General features: G+C 44.4%; 2 protein-coding genes across 10 annotated transcripts in view; one reads left to right on the plus strand and one right to left on the minus strand.

The window, feature by feature from the left end:
- Positions 1 to 13,767, minus strand: part of LOC149310350 (integrator complex subunit 9) — a 108,297-nt gene extending 94,530 nt beyond the window's left edge. For 2 of the 4 annotated variants that reach the window (XM_089528778.1, XM_089528776.1), the window contains exons 1-2: positions 13,099 to 13,155; positions 7,061 to 7,188 (exon numbers count right to left, since the gene is read on the minus strand). In XM_089528778.1, coding sequence (XP_089384904.1) covers positions 7,061 to 7,188; positions 13,099 to 13,110 — 140 coding nt within the window. In that variant the 5' untranslated portion in view covers positions 13,111 to 13,155. Of the gene's footprint in view, positions 1 to 7,060; positions 7,189 to 13,098; positions 13,156 to 13,694 lie in introns of those variants that run through there. The other 2 variants (XM_089528777.1, XM_089528780.1) reach the window with 2 other exon arrangements.
- A 238-nt stretch (positions 13,768 to 14,005) lies between these two features.
- The window catches only part of LOC149310351 (homeobox-containing protein 1-like), a 157,081-nt gene continuing 152,395 nt past the window's right edge, over positions 14,006 to 18,691 (plus strand). For 4 of the 6 annotated variants that reach the window (XM_089528781.1, XM_089528782.1, XM_089528785.1 and 1 more), the window contains exon 1: positions 14,007 to 14,319. The gene's annotated coding sequence lies outside the window, so the exon portion shown is untranslated. Of the gene's footprint in view, positions 14,320 to 18,691 lie in introns of all 6 variants that reach the window. The other 2 variants (XM_089528784.1, XM_089528786.1) reach the window with 1 other exon arrangement.

Raw genomic sequence — 18,691 nt, forward strand, 5'->3', positions numbered from 1 at the left:
ATGGCATCTGTCTCCATCTGGCCTGGAGGGAGAGAAAAGTCAGGCCCAACGCCATCAGGCCTATCCTTAAGAAGAAGAGCCTTCCTTCCATGGCATCTGTCTCCATCTGGCCTGGAGGGAGAGAAAAGTCAGGCCCAACGCCATCAGGCCTATCCTTAAGAAGAAGAGCCTTCCTTCCATGGCATCTGTCTCCATCTGGCCTGGAGGGAGAGAAAAGTCAGGCCCAACGCCATCAGGCCTATCCTTAAGAAGAAGAGCCTTCCTTCCATGGCATCTGTCTCCATCTGGCCTGGAGGGAGAGAAAAGTCAGGCCCAACGCCATCAGGCCTATCCTTAAGAAGAAGAGCCTTCCTTCCATGGCATCTGTCTCCATCTGGCCTGGAGGGAGAGAAAAGTCAGGCCCAACGCCATCAGGCCTATCCTTAAGAAGAAGAGCCTTCCTTCCATGGCATCTGTCTCCATCTGGCCTGGAGGGAGAGAAAAGTCAGGCCCAACGCCATCAGGCCTATCCTTAAGAAGAAGAGCCTTCCTTCCATGGCATCTGTCTCCATCTGGCCTGGAGGGAGAGAAAAGTCAGGCCCAACGCCATCAGGCCTATCCTTAAGAAGAAGAGCCTTCCTTCCATGGCATCTGTCTCCATCTGGCCTGGAGGGAGAGAAAAGTCAGGCCCAACGCCATCAGGCCTATCCTTAAGAAGAAGAGCCTTCCTTCCATGGCATCTGTCTCCATCTGGCCTGGAGGGAGAGAAAAGTCAGGCCCAACGCCATCAGGCCTATCCTTAAGAAGAAGAGCCTTCCTTCCATGGCATCTGTCTCCATCTGGCCTGGAGGGAGAGAAAAGTCAGGCCCAACGCCATCAGGCCTATCCTTAAGAAGAAGAGCCTTCCTTCCATGGCATCTGTCTCCATCTGGCCTGGAGGGAGAGAAAAGTCAGGCCCAACGCCATCAGGCCTATCCTTAAGAAGAAGAGCCTTCCTTCCATGGCATCTGTCTCCATCTGGCCTGGAGGGAGAGAAAAGTCAGGCCCAACGCCATCAGGCCTATCCTTAAGAAGAAGAGCCTTCCTTCCATGGCATCTGTCTCCATCTGGCCTGGAGGGAGAGAAAAGTCAGGCCCAACGCCATCAGGCCTATCCTTAAGAAGAAGAGCCTTCCTTCCATGGCATCTGTCTCCATCTGGCCTGGAGGGAGAGAAAAGTCAGGCCCAACGCCATCAGGCCTATCCTTAAGAAGAAGAGCCTTCCTTCCATGGCATCTGTCTCCATCTGGCCTGGAGGGAGAGAAAAGTCAGGCCCAACGCCATCAGGCCTATCCTTAAGAAGAAGAGCCTTCCTTCCATGGCATCTGTCTCCATCTGGCCTGGAGGGAGAGAAAAGTCAGGCCCAACGCCATCAGGCCTATCCTTAAGAAGAAGAGCCTTCCTTCCATGGCATCTGTCTCCATCTGGCCTGGAGGGAGAGAAAAGTCAGGCCCAACGCCATCAGGCCTATCCTTAAGAAGAAGAGCCTTCCTTCCATGGCATCTGTCTCCATCTGGCCTGGAGGGAGAGAAAAGTCAGGCCCAACGCCATCAGGCCTATCCTTAAGAAGAAGAGCCTTCCTTCCATGGCATCTGTCTCCATCTGGCCTGGAGGGAGAGAAAAGTCAGGCCCAACGCCATCAGGCCTATCCTTAAGAAGAAGAGCCTTCCTTCCATGGCATCTGTCTCCATCTGGCCTGGAGGGAGAGAAAAGTCAGGCCCAACGCCATCAGGCCTATCCTTAAGAAGAAGAGCCTTCCTTCCATGGGCATAAATTTGGGCATAAATTTCTCGACTTATAGTTGAGTATATATGGTAAGTCAACTGTCAACTTTTGGGGGCAAAAGTATGGATTTTGATATGCCCCGTGGATAAGTCGGGGGTCAAAGTTCCCAAGGCAGCCGGGCTGCGGACAAGCTGCAGGGCAATCAGTCGCCCTGCCCAGCCTCTCCATAGCGGGGTTGAGCGAACACCCCGCTCAGCCTCTCCAAAGCCAGGCTCCTTCCCGGAGGAAAGGCCTGGCTCCCGAGAGGCTTCTGGGTGCGCGATCGTCCTTCATGGGCTGTCCCTTGCAGAGGCAGCCCGGCTGGGAAGAAAGTTGGGTCAATTACCTATGGACCCGAGTATATACAGTAAGAAGCAGAGCCCTCCCCACATGGCATCTGCCTTGGTCCAGGCCTCAGAAGGAGAGAAGAACCACTGGACCTCATCCCCTTCCCCACCACCATTCCCTTCTCCTTTTGTGTCGTGTCTTTTAGATTGTAAGCCTGAGGGCAGGGAACCGTCTGATTAAAAATAATAATTGTAAGCTGCTCTGAGAGCCATTATCAATAAATAAATATGCCACTTTCTGCTCCTTGGGAAGAGATTTGTTGTTGTTGTGGGCCTTCAAATCATTTTCGACTTATGGTGACCCCAAAGTTTTCTGGGGCTGAGAGTATGTGACTCACCACACATCATCCAATGAGTTCCCATGGAGGTGTGGGGAAACTAACCCTGGTCTCCAGAGTCATAGTCCCATACTCAAACAGCTACACCACACTGGCTAAATGGAATAAAAAGCCATAATTTTTAAATCCGAGACAGGTGGTTAAGCTCTTTGCTCAGGGACTCTCTGTGCCTTGTTCATGAGCAACAAGATGTTCTCTCTTGATGATGCAAATGAGCAGCAGAGATCAGGACCATCGCCACGCTGATATGGAGACTCTTTACCAGAAGCCGTGCAAATAAAACAATTTGTGCTGATGAGCTTCTGACATTGCAACGAAGTGAGAGATGAATCCTACACAGTTCAAACTGTCACATAAATAAGACAAGGAGATTAGCTCCTCCGCCAGACAAGAAAGGTTAACAGCCTCCCTGCCACCAAATCTCAGCCTCTCCTGCGGTATGACTTTGCTGCAGGAACAGATGCGTCCGCTGATCAACCGGTTTCCCAGAATGGACAAGCTTTTCTGAAGCTGAAGCTGTGATTCTTGTGAAATCAACATCTGAGCCTATTTTTTTTCTAAGAAGAGTAAACCAATTTTACATAAATCATGGCCAGGATGACTCACAACCAGATTTAGCACAACTTTTTGGGATAGCAAAGCACAGAGAAAGTCCAAGATTTCTGGAGAAAAGCAGCTTTTCTTTCTTTTTAAATACTGAAGTCAGGTTTCCAGTCTTTATAGTGTATGGTTTTTTTTAAAGGCAACTACTGCTGCTATGTTGTTATTGTTGTGTGCCTTCAAGTCATTTCTGACTTATGGTGAACCTATCATGGGTTTTCTTGGCAAGATTTGTTCAAAGGGAGATTGCCTTTGCCTTTCTCTGAGGCTGAGAGAGTGTGAGTTGCCCAAGGTCAGTCAGCCAATCAATCAATCTATCTATAATTTATTACGGTCAAAGACAAGTATAAAAAGAAAGAAGACAACTTTTATCATAAGCAAAAAAAGAGTGTGATTTGTCCAAGGAAACCCAGTGGTTTTCCACAGCTGAGCAGAGATCCGAACCCTGGTTTTCAGTGTCTGAGGGTGCGTCTACACTATAGAAATAACACAGTTTGACCCCACTTTGAGTGCTGTAACTTCATCCTCTATTCTGGGTTTTGTAGTTTTACAGTATCTTTAGCCTTCTCTACCAAAGAGTTCCGGTGACTCAAAACTATAGATATGTAGGATTCTGCAGGATGGACACATGGTTGTTAGAGTGGTGTTGAACAGCATTATTTCTCCAGTGTAGATGCACCTGTAGTTCAATGCTCAAACTATGCTGGCTCAGAAATGTGACCTCACAGCCATATAAAAATGTCCAGTCTTGCTCCTACAGGTCTCCAAGAGGCACAATTGGTCATTTAAGGCTATTTGAAGTACACAGATACAGACACAGAGATACACACAGAGGCCTGTATTAGGCTTGACACAGCTTGAAACAGCTTTTTCAAATCTGGCAATGAGTACTCAGCTATTTCCAGTTTTGAAAAGGGGGCAGTATGTACTCCAAGTTCAGTATGTATGAAAATGGAGTGGGGTGGTCCTGGGACACTTGGTATCTGCCACCCTTGCTTTACAGAGATGCATATAAATACAGTCAGCCCTCCTTATCCACGGATTCCAACATTCACGGCTTGAAAATATTCCAAAAAAAGTATACATTCCAAATAACAAACCTTCATTTTCCATTTTGCTATAGCATAATATTTAATGGGACTTGAGCATCCATGGCTTTTGTTAACCACAGGGGATTCTGGAACCAAACCCTAGCAGATAACAAGGACCCACTATACTACTTTTCTAAAAAGATAACCATACTAGTCTGCTGTAGCATAAAAAGAAAAAAAGGATAGTGGGAGAGAGGAATTTAGCAGTACAGCTGAGACATTTTAGCATGAGCTCTCATGGGCTTCAATCCGCTTTTTCAGATAAGGTAAAAGTAAAGCCACAGGCATTTAGGCATAATTCCACAACTGAAGCGGGTGACATAATGGGATGCAGAAAGATGCAAACTGTGACCCTGGTCATAAACTATGAGGAACCACTTAGGGAACTGGGGATGTTTAGCCTGGAGAATAGAAGAATAAGAGGGGATATGATAGCCCTGTTTAAATATTTGAAGGGATGTCATATTGAGGAGGGAGCTAGCTTGTTTTTTGCTGCTCCAGAAAACAGGACCCGCAAGCCACAGCAAAAGAGATTCCTCCTCAACATTAGGAGGAACTTCCTGACAGTAAGGGCTGTTCAACAGTGAAACAAATTCCCTCGGAGTGTAGTGGAATCTCCCTCCTTGGAGATCTTTAAACAGAGACTGGATAGGCATCTGTCGGGTATGCTTTGATTGAGAGTTCCTGCATTGGAAGGGTTTGGACTGGATGGTCCTTGTGGTCTCTTCCAACTCTAGGATTCTATGATTCTATGAAACCTTCACAGAGCTATGTGAGATGATCCGGATCTTTCATGTAGCTGACAGTTGTTTGTTATAACATAAATATTACACTTACACCCCAGTTTTCTTCCCTTACAAAATTCCAGGCACTGACCAGGGATAGGTTTGTGTAGATGGAGACCCTCACCTTAGCAGTATAATGGGGGATGTTTTAATCACTTTCAATAAAACAATAGTGGAGAATTTCTCAAAGCCCAAGAGCAAAATTTAGTTTCTTAGGACCTAAACAGACAGGCCAAAATAAAGCTACTTTGGGTCACTTTGGAGGTATGCTGTTTAAATAACACACGCATCTTAAGAGGCCAGAAGCTGCGCCAAAGCTACGCTCCAGTCCTTAGAACTGGAGCGTAGCTTTGGCATGGCTTCTGGCCTCTTTGGATGCATGCATCATTTAAACACCATACCTCCCAAGTGACCTGAAGCAGCTTTATTTTGGCCTGTCTGTTTGGGTCCTTAGTTCTTGGAAGCTGAATTCAAGTGTTGGGTGGAGCCAAAGGCAAAAAAGGTGAGGCTGAAAATATCAGCGTATTTTTAGCTTTAAACACTTACTGCCAATAGGTTGAGTCTCTCTAACTTGAAATGCTTGGGACCAGAAGTGATTTGGATTTCTGATTTTTGGGGATTTTGGAATACCTGTATTTGCATATAGGTACTTAGTGACATATCTTGGAGATGGAACCTAAGTCATATTCACCTTATACACACAGTCTGAAGGTAATTTTATACAATATTTTTAATACTTTTGTCCATGAAACAAAGCTTGCATACACTGAGCCATCAGAAAGCAAAGATGTCACTATCTCAGCCACCAAGAAAAAAGTTTTGGTTTTTGGAATATTGGGGATTCTGGAATTTTTGATAAGGGAGACTCAACCTGTAACTCGAAGAGGCATTTCAACTTTTTAGAATAGGGATAAAAGCATACAAAAGCTGGGAGACCACCAAAGGGTAACATCACTAAGAAGGGGTGTAGCCATATGGAGAACCCCAGTGGACCCATTTAGGGTCTCAGAAGGACTTAGGGGCTTGACAAACTGCCCCTTTAGCACTGGATCGGGGCCCCGGCAACTACATGCCACGGTCCCGATCTCTGCTTTCTGTGGTGCAAAAAGGAGCTGCAAAAAGGAGCTTCTTTTTGTGCCCTGGAAAGGGCACCACAGCCTCTGGCATGCGGCTCTTCTGTACTCTTTTGGCACTGCATCACATAGATGCAGTGGCAGAGGAGCGGTGTGTGGCATCACGCCAGCCTGAGGCCAGATTCAGGGCATGCGTCATGTGGATGTCATGCCCAGACTCCACCACCTGGCCAGTCTTTCCCGCTGGTCTGTACAGACCCTTATTCAGGCTGCATCCACACTGCAGAAATCATCCAGTTTGACACCATTTTACTGCCATGGCTCAGTGCTATGGAATTCTGGGAATTACGGTTTATGAGACATTTAGCCTTCTCAGTCAGAGACCTATGGCACCACAACAAACTACAATTCCCAGGATTCCATAGCACTGAGCCAGGGCAGTTAAAGTGATGTCAAACTGGACTATTTCTGCAGTGCAGATGCAGCCTCAGAGGTCGAAGGTTTCCCACCACTCCAATAAACAGTAGCAAAAGTTCACTGTGACCAGGAATTTGTAACCATTACCAGGCTTTGCTTCTGACCGCATTGAAAGGCTTGAAAGAGAGCTGGTTAACATGAGTAGAAAAAGATATATATATATATGTATGTCTGGCATGCCTGCACTTTAGATCTGCCTCTCATTTATCTCCTCTTGCATGAAGAAGCCAGTAAGATGACAGATCTGTGACCTCACTTGTGCTGAGCTGCTGCTGCGATACTTTACTGAAGCTTAGAATAAATTATCTGGAAAACTGAATCGATAAATCCATAAAACGTTTTCCGTCTACTGAGCCAAAGGACGTTATTTTGATAAAGGGAATTTTTAAGTGGGTAAAGTCTATTTATGCTATCGGATGATGCTGCATGTTCACTTGAAGTCTCCTCTCCTTTAACCCGACTCTGGGCCTCCTCCAACAGCACCGTCATTTCCCTACCCTGTCCTTTAAGATTTCCCCCATCCACTCCCACCCCCCAATACTGTTCATACTCAAGTAATGGGACATACCTCTGGACCAAAGGGAGGGGGAGAAAGTTGAGAGTAGAGGTCATGTCTAGCCCGCAATCTAGCATGATGGTGGTGGATTTGAACTTCAGCACGTTGCATGGTAGCGTTGGATGTCCAGACAAACAGTACTAAAAGAAAGAGGTCAGATCAAATCAATGAGCAGCATTGACAAGAGTTTTCATACCCCCAAAGGATTCACATACGTGGAGGGAAGAAGCTTCAGATTGCTGTCCAAGAATCCTCACCACCTTTTATAATATAAATGGTCCAAGATTATGGTGACCTACTCATAAAATCATAGTTGGAGTGCAATTCCATGCCATGCAGCAAGGCACAACCAAAGCACTCCCAACAGATGACCATTCAGCTTCTGTTTCAAAACCTCCAAAGGAGATTCCATCACACTCCAAGGCAGCATAGGTCACTGTCTAACAGCTTTTACCATCAGGAAGTTCTTCCTAATGTTGAGGTGGAACCTTTTCCCCTGTAGTTTGAATCCATTGCTTCATATGCTAATCTCTGGAGCAGCAGAAAACAAGCATGCACCATCCTCAATATGACATCCCTTCCAATATTTAAACATGGCTAGGCTAAAATACCTAGTTCCCTGAGCTGCTCGTCACTGGACATGATTTCCATCTGATTCACAAAGATTTATAACACAAATAATCATACTGTGTGTTTATGGCATTCCACCTTCACATTCCTACCGTAAATACCACCTACTGAACTCTGATGAGTAGCAATTTGCACCTCCTCTAGAATAATTACAGCTTCATAACTCATCACATGGCTGTCTGCACTTTAGTCCACTGAGCAGCAACTTAGGGCATTTAGGTGCATGGGCTGGTAACTGGTTCACTTGCTGAACTGTCACTTCATTTTCTTCATACATTACTTAAGAGATAGGTGACACAATCGTTATCTTTAAATGTTGGAGGAGATATTATGTAGAAGATGGAACAAGGCTGTTTTCTGTTGCTCCAGAGGCTAGAACAATCCACATCAGTGGATTCAAATTACAAGAAAAGAGAATTCATGAAAGCTTTTTTCTTTACTGTAAGAACTGTTTGAAGGTGGAATAGATTATCTCTGGAGTACAGAGGGCTCTCCAGCTTTGCAGGTCTTTAAACAGAGGTTGGAAGGCCATCTTCAAGAAGTGCTTACGTGGCGTGTTCCTGCATGGCAGAATGACGCTGGACTGGATGGTCCTTGGGATACTTTCCAAATCTATGATTCTGTGACACTGTGCATCTAGAAAGGGGTGCCTTGTTGCTCACTTATAGACAAACATGCCCTACAATTGCTGAAGAACTTTCTCAGTACATAAAATGCAGAAATGTATTTTATACTACTACTACTACTACTACTACTACTACTAATATTTTTTTATTTGATTATACTAGGTACAGACAATACAATAGCCTTGTTTTAATATTTGTTTAATTGATTATTAGGACAGATTGTTTTTAATTTGTTGCCTGCTTATTTTATCTAATTCTATTTTGTATTATTATCTGTTGTTTGATATGTATTTTGTACAATGTGCACCATCATCGGGTTTCATTTTTATCAATTTTATTGTTTGTATGTACAGCACTGTGTAAATCTACAGCATTATATAAATAAAATATAATAATAATAATACAACCTTCTTTCATAGAATTGGAAGAGACCACAAAGGCCATCCAGTCCAACCCCCTGCCATGCAGGAACTCTCAATCAAAGCATCCCTGACAGATGGCCATCCAGCCTCTGTTTAAAGACCTCCAAGGAAGGAGACTCCACTACACTCCGAGGGAGTATTGTCAGGAAGTTTCTCTTAATGTTGAGGTGGAATCTCTTTTCCTGTAGCTTGTATTCATTGTTCCAGGTCCACGTCTCTGGAGCAGTAAAAAACAAGCTTGCTCCATGCTCAATATGACATCTTGACAAATATTTAAACAAGCCTATCGTATCACCTCTTAACCATCTCTTCTCCAGGCTAAACATACCCAGCTCCCTAAGTCTCTCCTCATAAGGCATGGCTTCTAGTCCCTTCACCATTTTGGTCACCCTCCTCTGAACACGCTCCAGCTTTCAAACAGACGGACCATGCTTGTGAAGAAAGTTATTTCCTTACACATCTGAGCCAGAACTGAATTGGGTGAATGAGGAATTTGCATTAGAAGGCAGGGCCATGCCTAGCAGAATGCACTGTATACCCTTTACTATTTTGTATTGCACATAAGAGATGAAATCTCTCCTACTAATTGGCTAAGTTTGTATCATGGCCTCAAAACATTCAGTCATTCAAGGAAAGAAACAGTCTACAGGCCAGTTTCTATAAGCAAAGGGAATGTTGTCAGTCTGTCTGGGTTTAAAAGCATACATGGCAAATGACAGAAGGTTGGAAAGAGGTCCCAAGACAGATGGATGCGAAAGGACAAGGAATTCAGAGGCAAAGAGACTAAAGGAATGCAACAGAAAGCAAGCAGTGGACCAAGGATGCATCTGCACTGCAGAATTAGTGCAGCTTGACACTGCTTTATCTCCCATGGCTCAAAGTAGGGAATTCTAGGATTTGCAGTTTTATAACAAATAGGTCCTGGAACAGATCAAACTAGAACTCTCCTTGTAAGCCAAGATACTGAAACTGAGGTTATCTTACTTTGGTTGCATCATGAGAATTCATGAATCATTGGAAAAGACAATAATGCTAGGAAAGGTAGAAGGCAGTAGAAAGAGAGGAAGGTTGCACACTAGATGGATGCATTCATTCAGGGAGGTCATGGGCCTAAATCTACAGGACTTAAGCAGAGTAGTAAAGGATAGCAGGGCTTGGAGATGCCTCAGCCACAAGGTCAACATCATTTAAGGACAGCTAATAACAACAAAGATATTTAGCTATATCTGTCAGAGTTTTCTGGTGCCACAACAAACAACAAATCCCAGGAGCTGCTGTTGGATGAACTGAGAAAAGTCATCCTCATAACCCTTGTCTGGTAGAAAAAGTTAAGTAGTAAGCATGAGAATTTACTTAGAGCATCCCAGCAGGCAAGACGCTGGGGATACCCTCCCGAATGAGGCATGTTCATGCAACCACTTAAGAGCTATTGATGCTCCTACAGCTCTCGCACTGATGCTAAGCAGGAAGGCATTACCCATCATCTAAAACACAAAGGGCAGAAGTAGAAGAATGCCAGGTCCAAGTTCTTCCAGCACTTACCAGAGGCCCCTTGGAGATTTCAATATTGCCAATATGCTTAATAGAAAAAATAAATTTATCTGAGAGCAAACACACGTCTGTGGATGAAAGAGAAAACCCCATAATACGAAGAGGGCGAGAGGATAAGGTGAGCTTTCATGCATGATGACCTAGGCAACTTTGGGATACAATTCGGCAATGAGGAGAATGTAGTACAGCAGAGGAAATTATGCAGCCCTCCAGATGTTGTTGAACTGCATCTACAACAGTAGCTAATACACTAGAGGACAGGATCAAAATTCAAAATGACTTGAATAGACTAGAAAGCTGGGCCAAAGCTAACAAAATGAAATTCAACATGGAGAAGTGTAAGGTACTGCACTTAGGGCAGAAAAATGAAATGCACAGATAGATGATGGGGGACACCTGGGTGAATGAGAGACTTATACGTGTGAAAGGGATCTGGGAGTCTTAGTAGACTACTAGTTGAACATGAATCAAGTGTGATGCGGCAGCTAAAAAGGCCAATACGATTCTAGACTGCATCAATAGTAGTGTCTAGATCAAGAGAAGTAATAGTGCCACTGTATTCTGCTTTGCTCAGGCCTCACCTGGAATAATCCTGTGTCCAGTTCTGGGCACCACAATTTAAAAAGGATGTTGAGAGACTGGAGTGCATCCAAAGGAGGGTGACTAAAATGGTGCTGGGGATGTTTAGCCTGGAGAAGAGAAGGTTAAGGGGTGATATGATAGTCCTGTTTAAATATTTGAAGAGGTGTCATACTGAGGAGGGAGCAAGCTTGTTTTCTGCTGCTCCAGAGACTAGAACCCGGAGCAATGGATGCAAGCTACAGGAAAAGAGATTCCACCTCAATATTAGGAGGAACTTCCTGACAGTAATGGCTGTTCGACAGTGGAACAAACTCCTTCCTTGGAGAGTGGTGGAGTCTCTCTCCTTGGAGGTCTTTTAAGAGAGGCTGGATGGCCATCTGTCAGGGATGCTTTGATTGTGAGTTCCTGCATGGCAGGAGGTTGGACTGGATGGCCCTTGGGGTCTCTTCCAACGTTATGACTCTATGGAGAAAGAATTAAAGGATGAAGGAATCGGGAAGATAGTAGAGATCTGAAGGAGGAAAACCTCAGATTTTATAGTAGGTAATTTTTCCTTTTTTATGTTTATCACGTAGATTTGTTGAATCATTTTTGTTTTTGATGTGTAACTGTAGCAGATTAATTTAAAAACCAGAATTATAACCAGATTTACTAGGGAGACCCGGAGCTGATTGGAAAGGCGAATATAGGACCTACTGAGACAGGCCAAAATGAAGCTGCTTCGGGTCACTTTCAGGTATGCTGTTTAAATGGAGCATGCATCCTAAGAGTCTGGAAGCCATGCCAAATCCACACTCCAGTGAACCGAAGCAGCTTTATTTTGGTCTGTCTGTATGGGGCCATAGTTAATTTTGCTGCAGTGTCCCCCGAAGGAAATAAATCCATATTACTGGGGCCCAGATTTCAAAGCGAAGCAAGCTTTTTATAGTATCCTGAACAAAAGAAAACAAAGAAAATCACATTTCACTGTTTACATATGAATTTAAACACATACACCCCTCCACCCTTATCGGATATTGAAACGTACATCTCTGTCCCTTGTTGTGGGGTATCCATCAATCAAATTGTTATCTTTATAGTTTTTGTGGGCTATGTGGCCATGTTCTAGAAGAGTTTCTTCCTGACGTTTGGCCAGCATCTGTGGCTGGCATCTTCAGAGAATGCTTGCCTGGAAAAGACTTGGCTATATATATTGTGAGACCTAGAAAGGCAGGAGTGATTTGCCATTTTATGCCCAGGATGGTTTGTGGCATGTTCTGCTACTGCTGATTTTTCTGGCTGACCCAGTCTACAGTGTCTCTCGTGTTCCTTGGTTCTTGTTTGCACACTGCGTTTGGTGGTCCCTATGTAGACTTTTCCACAGCTGCATGGTATGCGGTACACTCTTCCTGCAGCTGTGAGAGGGTCTCTCTGGTCTTTGGCTGAGCGAAGCATTTGTTGGATTTTCTTCGTCGGTTTGTAAACTATTTGAAGGCTGTGCTTCCTTGCCACTTTGCCTATTCTGTCTGTGACTCCTTTGATGTATGGTAAAAATACCTTCCCTTTGGGTGGCTGCTTGTCTTCACTTCTCTGGGTTTTCCTGGGCCTGGCAGCCCTTCTGATGTCTGAGCTGGAATAACCACTGGCCTGTAGAGCCCGGTCCAAGTGCTTCAGTTCATCAGTCTGTATGTGTGGGTTTTCGGTATACTGTGTGACCCAAACGTAGGTTTGGTTTGCAGAACATGTTATAAACCATCCTGGGCATAAAATACTGTTTGAAAACACTGAAGTTCTGGACCATGCCAACCACTCCCATGTCAGGATGCGCAGGGAAGCCATTGAAATCCACAAACACCTGGACAATTTCAACAGGAAAGCGGAAACCCTTAAAGTAAACAAGGTTTGGCTACCAGTCCTGAAAGATAGCAAGCTGAAGACTCAACAACTGCAAATGAGAAGCCCCAGCAGACAATGAGCACGAAGCAAGCAGGCCCTCACCCTCCGCTGCAGACCCTCCCAGCCTGAGGCCTGCCATCAGCAACAGAACAATCCACAGGCAAACCACTCCTGCCTTCCCAGGGTCACACAGGATATACATACCCCACTCCAGGCAAGCATTCTCTGAAGATGTCAGCCACAGATGCTGCTGGCGAAACGTCAGGAAGAAACTCTTCTCGAACATGGCCTCATAGCCCCCAAACCCACAAAAAACGATGGAAGCCGGCCATGAAAGCCTTTGAACCCACATTGCTATCTTTACCTTGAGCTTCATTGTCCCCAAATGTCCCTTGCAGTTGCTTCCTTTATTTGGGCTTAAGATCTTGAGTCTGGAGCCATTTCCAAATCGCTTTATGCTCCAAAGCGGAGAGTTTTTGTGTATTAAATAAAGTAAAATAAATCATTTTAATAAATGAATGAATGAATGAATGAATGAATCAATTCCAGACCCGCCTCCTCAGAGTGGCACTGTCTGGTGCCCACGCTTTTTACTGTCTTGCTTGCAAGAATAGCATATTTGGGGGGGGGGGGGGCTTGTCATGATATTCTTGCAGAGAAGATTTCCAAGAGCCCTCCCCTCAAAGCCCTCCTTAAACTACAATTCCCAGGATTCCCTGGTATTGAGCCACAGAAGGGCTGAGAGAGTGTCCCATTACTTCTTCCTTTCAAAGCCCTTTTATTACCATTTTTATAACAATATAAAATAACATTAAAATGTTATAAAAATAATGTTTGGGCTGCGTCCATAATACTTGCAAGAGCCCCCTCCCTCAAGGCCCTCTTTAAACTACAATTCCCAGGATTCCCTCTCACGGCCTTCCTTTACTCTCTTCTCCCCTCAAAACCCTCCAAACTCACCAGCTTCATGCTTCTCCCGGGGCTCTATTTATAAAGGGCCGTCCTTTCCTCTTCCTTTCCCTTTTCCCGAGGCACCATGGGAAGTGTAGTCCTCCATTCCAATCCCTGAGAATGACGTCACGCGGGCCGCCATTTTAGCCTCCCGCTCGGAGAGCACTCTGGGAAACGTAGTCCCGCTCGCCTCAGAACCTCATCGGCACGGCGGCGCCGGTGCATGCCGGGAGCGGTAGTTCCGGGAGGCGCTCCCTGCGCCGTCACCCGAGGGAGGGCGGAACTACAAGTCCCAGGGCCTCCCCGCGGCGGCAGGTGGGAGCTTGGCTGTTGATATCAACATGGCGCCTGTCAGAGAGACAAAGACAGGCAGCCTGGTCTGACTGAGCCCAAAGGAGGGCAGAGCAGGGCAGGAAGGGGCTTCGGAGGCTGGGTTCCTTCGGGGTCTCCTCAGGAGGCCAGGCCTCGGAGAGGGACGCCTCGGGCCCCAGAGTTGGCCCTCCGTCGCCTTCTCTTTGGAAGACCTCTGTTTAAGACAAGGAGAAGTCCGTGCCTTTCGCCTTCAGGAGCCACTCTTTCCCCCAACTGCTGCCCAATGGCCCTCAATGGAGGAAAGGCAGAGGCTCGTCTCGAGGTGAGTGAGGGGCCTTCGGGGGAAGCTCCGCGTCCCTCCCTCCCTCCCTCTCTCTCTCTCTCTCTCTTTTTTTTTGGGGGGGGGTGATTTTACAAGGAAATAGAAAAAGGGGGGGCCATGGCTTCGCTGCCTCTTTATTCCTTCTTTCCCCTTTTTGTTTCTGGGTTCCTTCCTTCTTCCTAGTGTTTTGTCTGTTTGCTTCCTTCTCCATCATTTCTTTCTCACCTTCTTTATCATTTATTCCTTACTTGTTTTTACATTTTCGGTTTTCCTTCTTTCTTCTTCTTTCTAGTTGGAAACGGTTCCCTCCCTTCGCCTTCATTTCTTTCCGACCTCTCTTTCCATTTCCTGGGTTCCCTTTCTTTCCCCCCAATTCCGACTAAAAGGCATTTGGGGAGAAGAAGGAGGAAAAGGGGGATCGTGCCTTCGCTGCCCCTTTACTTCTTACCTTTCTTTACTACTATTATTATTATTGGTTTTCTGACTTTCTTTCTAAACCTTTTAATTGATCATTCCAATTAAAAAAACATCATACATTTATACATACTATATATATATATATATATATATATATCTCCAAGGAGACATTGGATTAAGTTAGCAAATATAGCTTTATGATAAAACTGTGGAGACATAGGACTTGTTACTCTGACTGTAATATAGAATAAAATTCACAATAATAATAATATTAATAAATGGGATGACTTAAAATGGTGAATTTCATTCTGTGTTGTATTTTGCTGTTGTTTTCTTCTGCAGTCTGCCTTGATTCCTTTGGGAAAAGGCGGAATATTATGATTAGTATTAGTATTATCATCCTCATTCGAACATCGAAACCATCCACAATCGAGATCCACATCTCTAACAATCTCACAGGACACTCTTCTATAGCGTTACAGTTCAAGTAACGGATCATGCTTCTCTAATTTGTAATAAAACTACGTTTGCTAACTTGAACAAATAAATGCCTCTTTGTCTTTTAGATTCAGGAGTCGATCATTGGATCTTCCTCTCCTACTTTCCTTCTCTCTGTCTCTAGCCCTGTTCCTTTCTCCATCTCTCTCTCTTTCCCTTTCTATTTCTCTTCTTGCCCACCTTTCTCTTCTCCTTCTTTTCACTCTTCCTCTTACCTTCTTCTACTTTCCAGTCTTCGCTTGTATAATTCCTCTCTCCACAAATAGATCCCAGTGACTTCTCAATTTCTCTATCTAAAATCCTTCTCCGTTCACATACATTCCGGCATTTCATTCCTATACTTGGTTTTTCTTCTTCTTTCTAGTTGCAAATGAGTCCTCTTTTGTTTGTTTGTTTGTTTGTTTGTTTGCTACCTTTTGGGTATTTTTGGGAGGCTCTTGATTCCCAAATGTTTCCCCTGAGAATGTTATTTTTAGTATTTTAGGGAAGGGACAGGAAAAAAGGTTTATTTGGTTTAATTTCTTTTATTGAATTTTTTAAATTGAATATGGGTTTATATTTTATTATTATTATTTTAGGGAACTGAATAAACTTCAGTTTGATGGAACTTCAGAAGTGTTCATGAGGTTCTAATGTTAAGGGAAGGCTCCTTTTGAACTAGCTGTGTTTAATATATGTATGTATGTATGTATTTACAACCGTATTACATCGCTGCTAGCTTGGAATTGTTATTGTTATTATTGTTTTATATAGTGTAACTGTAATTTTTGATAATGTTTTTATTGTAATCTGTATGTTGTTGGATTGCAAAATCCACCATTGTAATCTGCCTTGATCTTTGGAAAGGCGGGCTAGAAATAAAGCTTTTATTATTATTTATTATATATTGCTGGGGCAGTTTTTCAAAGACAAGGAGAGCCTGCCCCACACTTTCTTTCCCCTTGAAATGTGTGATGTTGGGCAAAAGAGATGCAGAGGGACTGGCTCCTTTGGGTGCCTTCTCAAGATCACTCATCTACTTCCCTCTTAACTCACTTGGATGGAGAGTGACTTTGTGTGTCTGTGTGTCTTTCTCTCTCTCTGTGAAAATTTCAGAGGGGTTTATTTTTATCTTATTTTGGGGAAGGGGGAAGGAATAGAAAAAAGGTTGAGTTAGTTGAGTCAGTTTGCCTGTTTTGAATCCCATTTTTGGGAGAAAAGTGGGGGTGTCAATCCTATACAACCAAACAAATTGGGATGGAGCAAAGACTTGTTTTGAACTAGATAATTTGTGGGGTTTTTAATATACATACACACATATATTTATTTATTGCTGGGAACGTTTTTAAAAGTGAAGGAGATGTCTGCCCTACTCTTTCCCCTTGAAATGTATGGCATTGGACAAAGAGATGGAATGGGAATGGTCCAAAACACACTGCAGAAATAATCCCGTTTGAGACTGCTTTAACTGCCCTGACTCAGTGCTAGGGAATCCTGGGAACTGTAGTTTATTGTGGCCCCAGAGCTTTCTGACAGGGAAGGCTAGATGCCTCACAAAGCGACAGTTCCCAGGGCATTGAGCCAGGGCAGTTAAAGTGGTTTCAAACTAGATTATTTCTGCAGTATGGACCAACGTCTCCTTTGGGATCTCTGATTAGTTACCTCTTAACTCACTTGGAAGGCTCTTCCCCAGAAGCCTTTGACTTTGCCCATTCTCCATCGCTTGCGAAATCTGACATGACTGTATTATCAGTCTTTTCTGCATTATGTGAGAGACAGAAAGAGGGGATGTCAGTGCGTCTTCTCCTAGGTTAATCGCCCCAAAGGTGGAGGCAAAAAAGGCAGGCGTGTGATCATTGTCTGCTTCTTAGATTTCCCCAGGCGTCTGGAAATGCTGGGCTCTTGTAAGGGATGCCCAGATAGTCTTTGCCTGAAACTCAGCCACTGAGAGGCATCTCAGTCTGTCTGAGATGATTGTTTCCCATCAGGCAGGTTCTTGTGTAGGTCAAGGTGGTGATCCCTTGGGGCATGAGAAAAGTCAAGCAGGGACACACGGTTTGTGTATCTCTTTGAGTACTGTGTGAATAAGATGGACAAGGTATCCTGGTTTGAGGGATGCATTTCCAGGGCTGGTGTGCGGGTGACGGAGGGTGATTTGTGCTTGCCACTGTTTCTACAGCTTGGAGAAGAAATTACATTTTGCCTGGGTTGTTAGTAGAGAAATAGATGAGGCATTCTCTCTTGAAATGCTCTTGCAGAATGGTTGCTGTTTTCCTTCTTTATCTGGGCAATCCTTTTCTGGATGTTCGAAATGGGAAATGAGTATTTTTTAAAAAAGTGGAAAAAGAGGTTGCAAGGGAAAGCAAGGGTTTCATGTACGCTGTATTTTGTGGGGGAATTGATTCCTGTCTGGCGTGAGATGATGGATGCGCAGCTTGCAGGCGGCTTTTACTGCTGCTTCGTTAAACCTAAGCTCCTGGTTTTAACTAAACTTGAATAGTCCTACTGCTTCAAGCACAGTAAAACCAGTCAAAAGAGTTTTGACCTCACTGCCTTATGGATCGGACCACCTCTGGGTTCCTTCTGGGGATTGGGGATGCAGTGGCGATGGGGAGAATTAAGTATTTAAGATATGCACAGTTTGGAAACGGAGATGGTGGTGGCATCTGATGGGGATGGAGAAGTTGCGGAGGGGTGGCTGCGGTGAGCTGAGACATGCGTGGGATGTGCATCTAGGTTGGGAGGAGTCATTCTGCAAACCGGAAAGGGTGAAAAGTGGGGCATGTGAACTGTTGCTGCATCCTAATCTTTTCAGGGAACGCATGTGAAAGTTGGAAAGCCTAAGCTTCCATAAGCGCTGTTTTGGCTTCTTGTGAATGGGAGCAATGGCTATAGTCCTGTCCTTTTGCATCTAAAACTTGAGACAAGTCTGTCGTAAGCATCCAATACTTTTTCCCCTCACTCCTCCACTCCTCAGAAAGTTAGTTACTCAAAATTTAAATGCTAGGGCTCAGAAGGATCCTCCAGTTCTGTGTTTGTTCTCATCAGATTTTATCTTAAAGAAAAAAAGATGGAAACAGCCGTAGGTAAACAAAGGAAGGCTGCCAGTGGTAGGTCATTGTGTCTGGATCCATGGCCTGTGTCTGATGCAAAGTATTGCAAAGTAGAAGCCTTGTTAATAGTAGGGTCAGCTCTAGGCATATTGGCACATCTGCCTCAGGCAGCAGATTTTAGGTATCATGAAAGGCCAGGAAATGGTTAGCTATATAATTTATGGTGATTGTATTTTTACTGCTGGGAAAACGGAATGGTATTTGTGAGATTTTCTACCTGATGGGGAGAAATAACTTGACAGGCTTAGGGTACTATGAACCTTGACTTTTAGTAGGACTACCTCCTACAAAGGTGGGAAAATATCTAGGGCTTTCCCCAAGCCTTGCGAAGGGAGCACTCTGGGTTTTGAATCTATGTCAGACAT

This window comes from Sceloporus occidentalis, unplaced genomic scaffold, assembly GCF_023333645.1.
Source record: "Sceloporus occidentalis isolate IW3139 unplaced genomic scaffold, rSceOcc1.0.p SCAF_6, whole genome shotgun sequence".
NCBI lineage: Eukaryota > Metazoa > Chordata > Lepidosauria > Squamata > Phrynosomatidae > Sceloporus > Sceloporus occidentalis.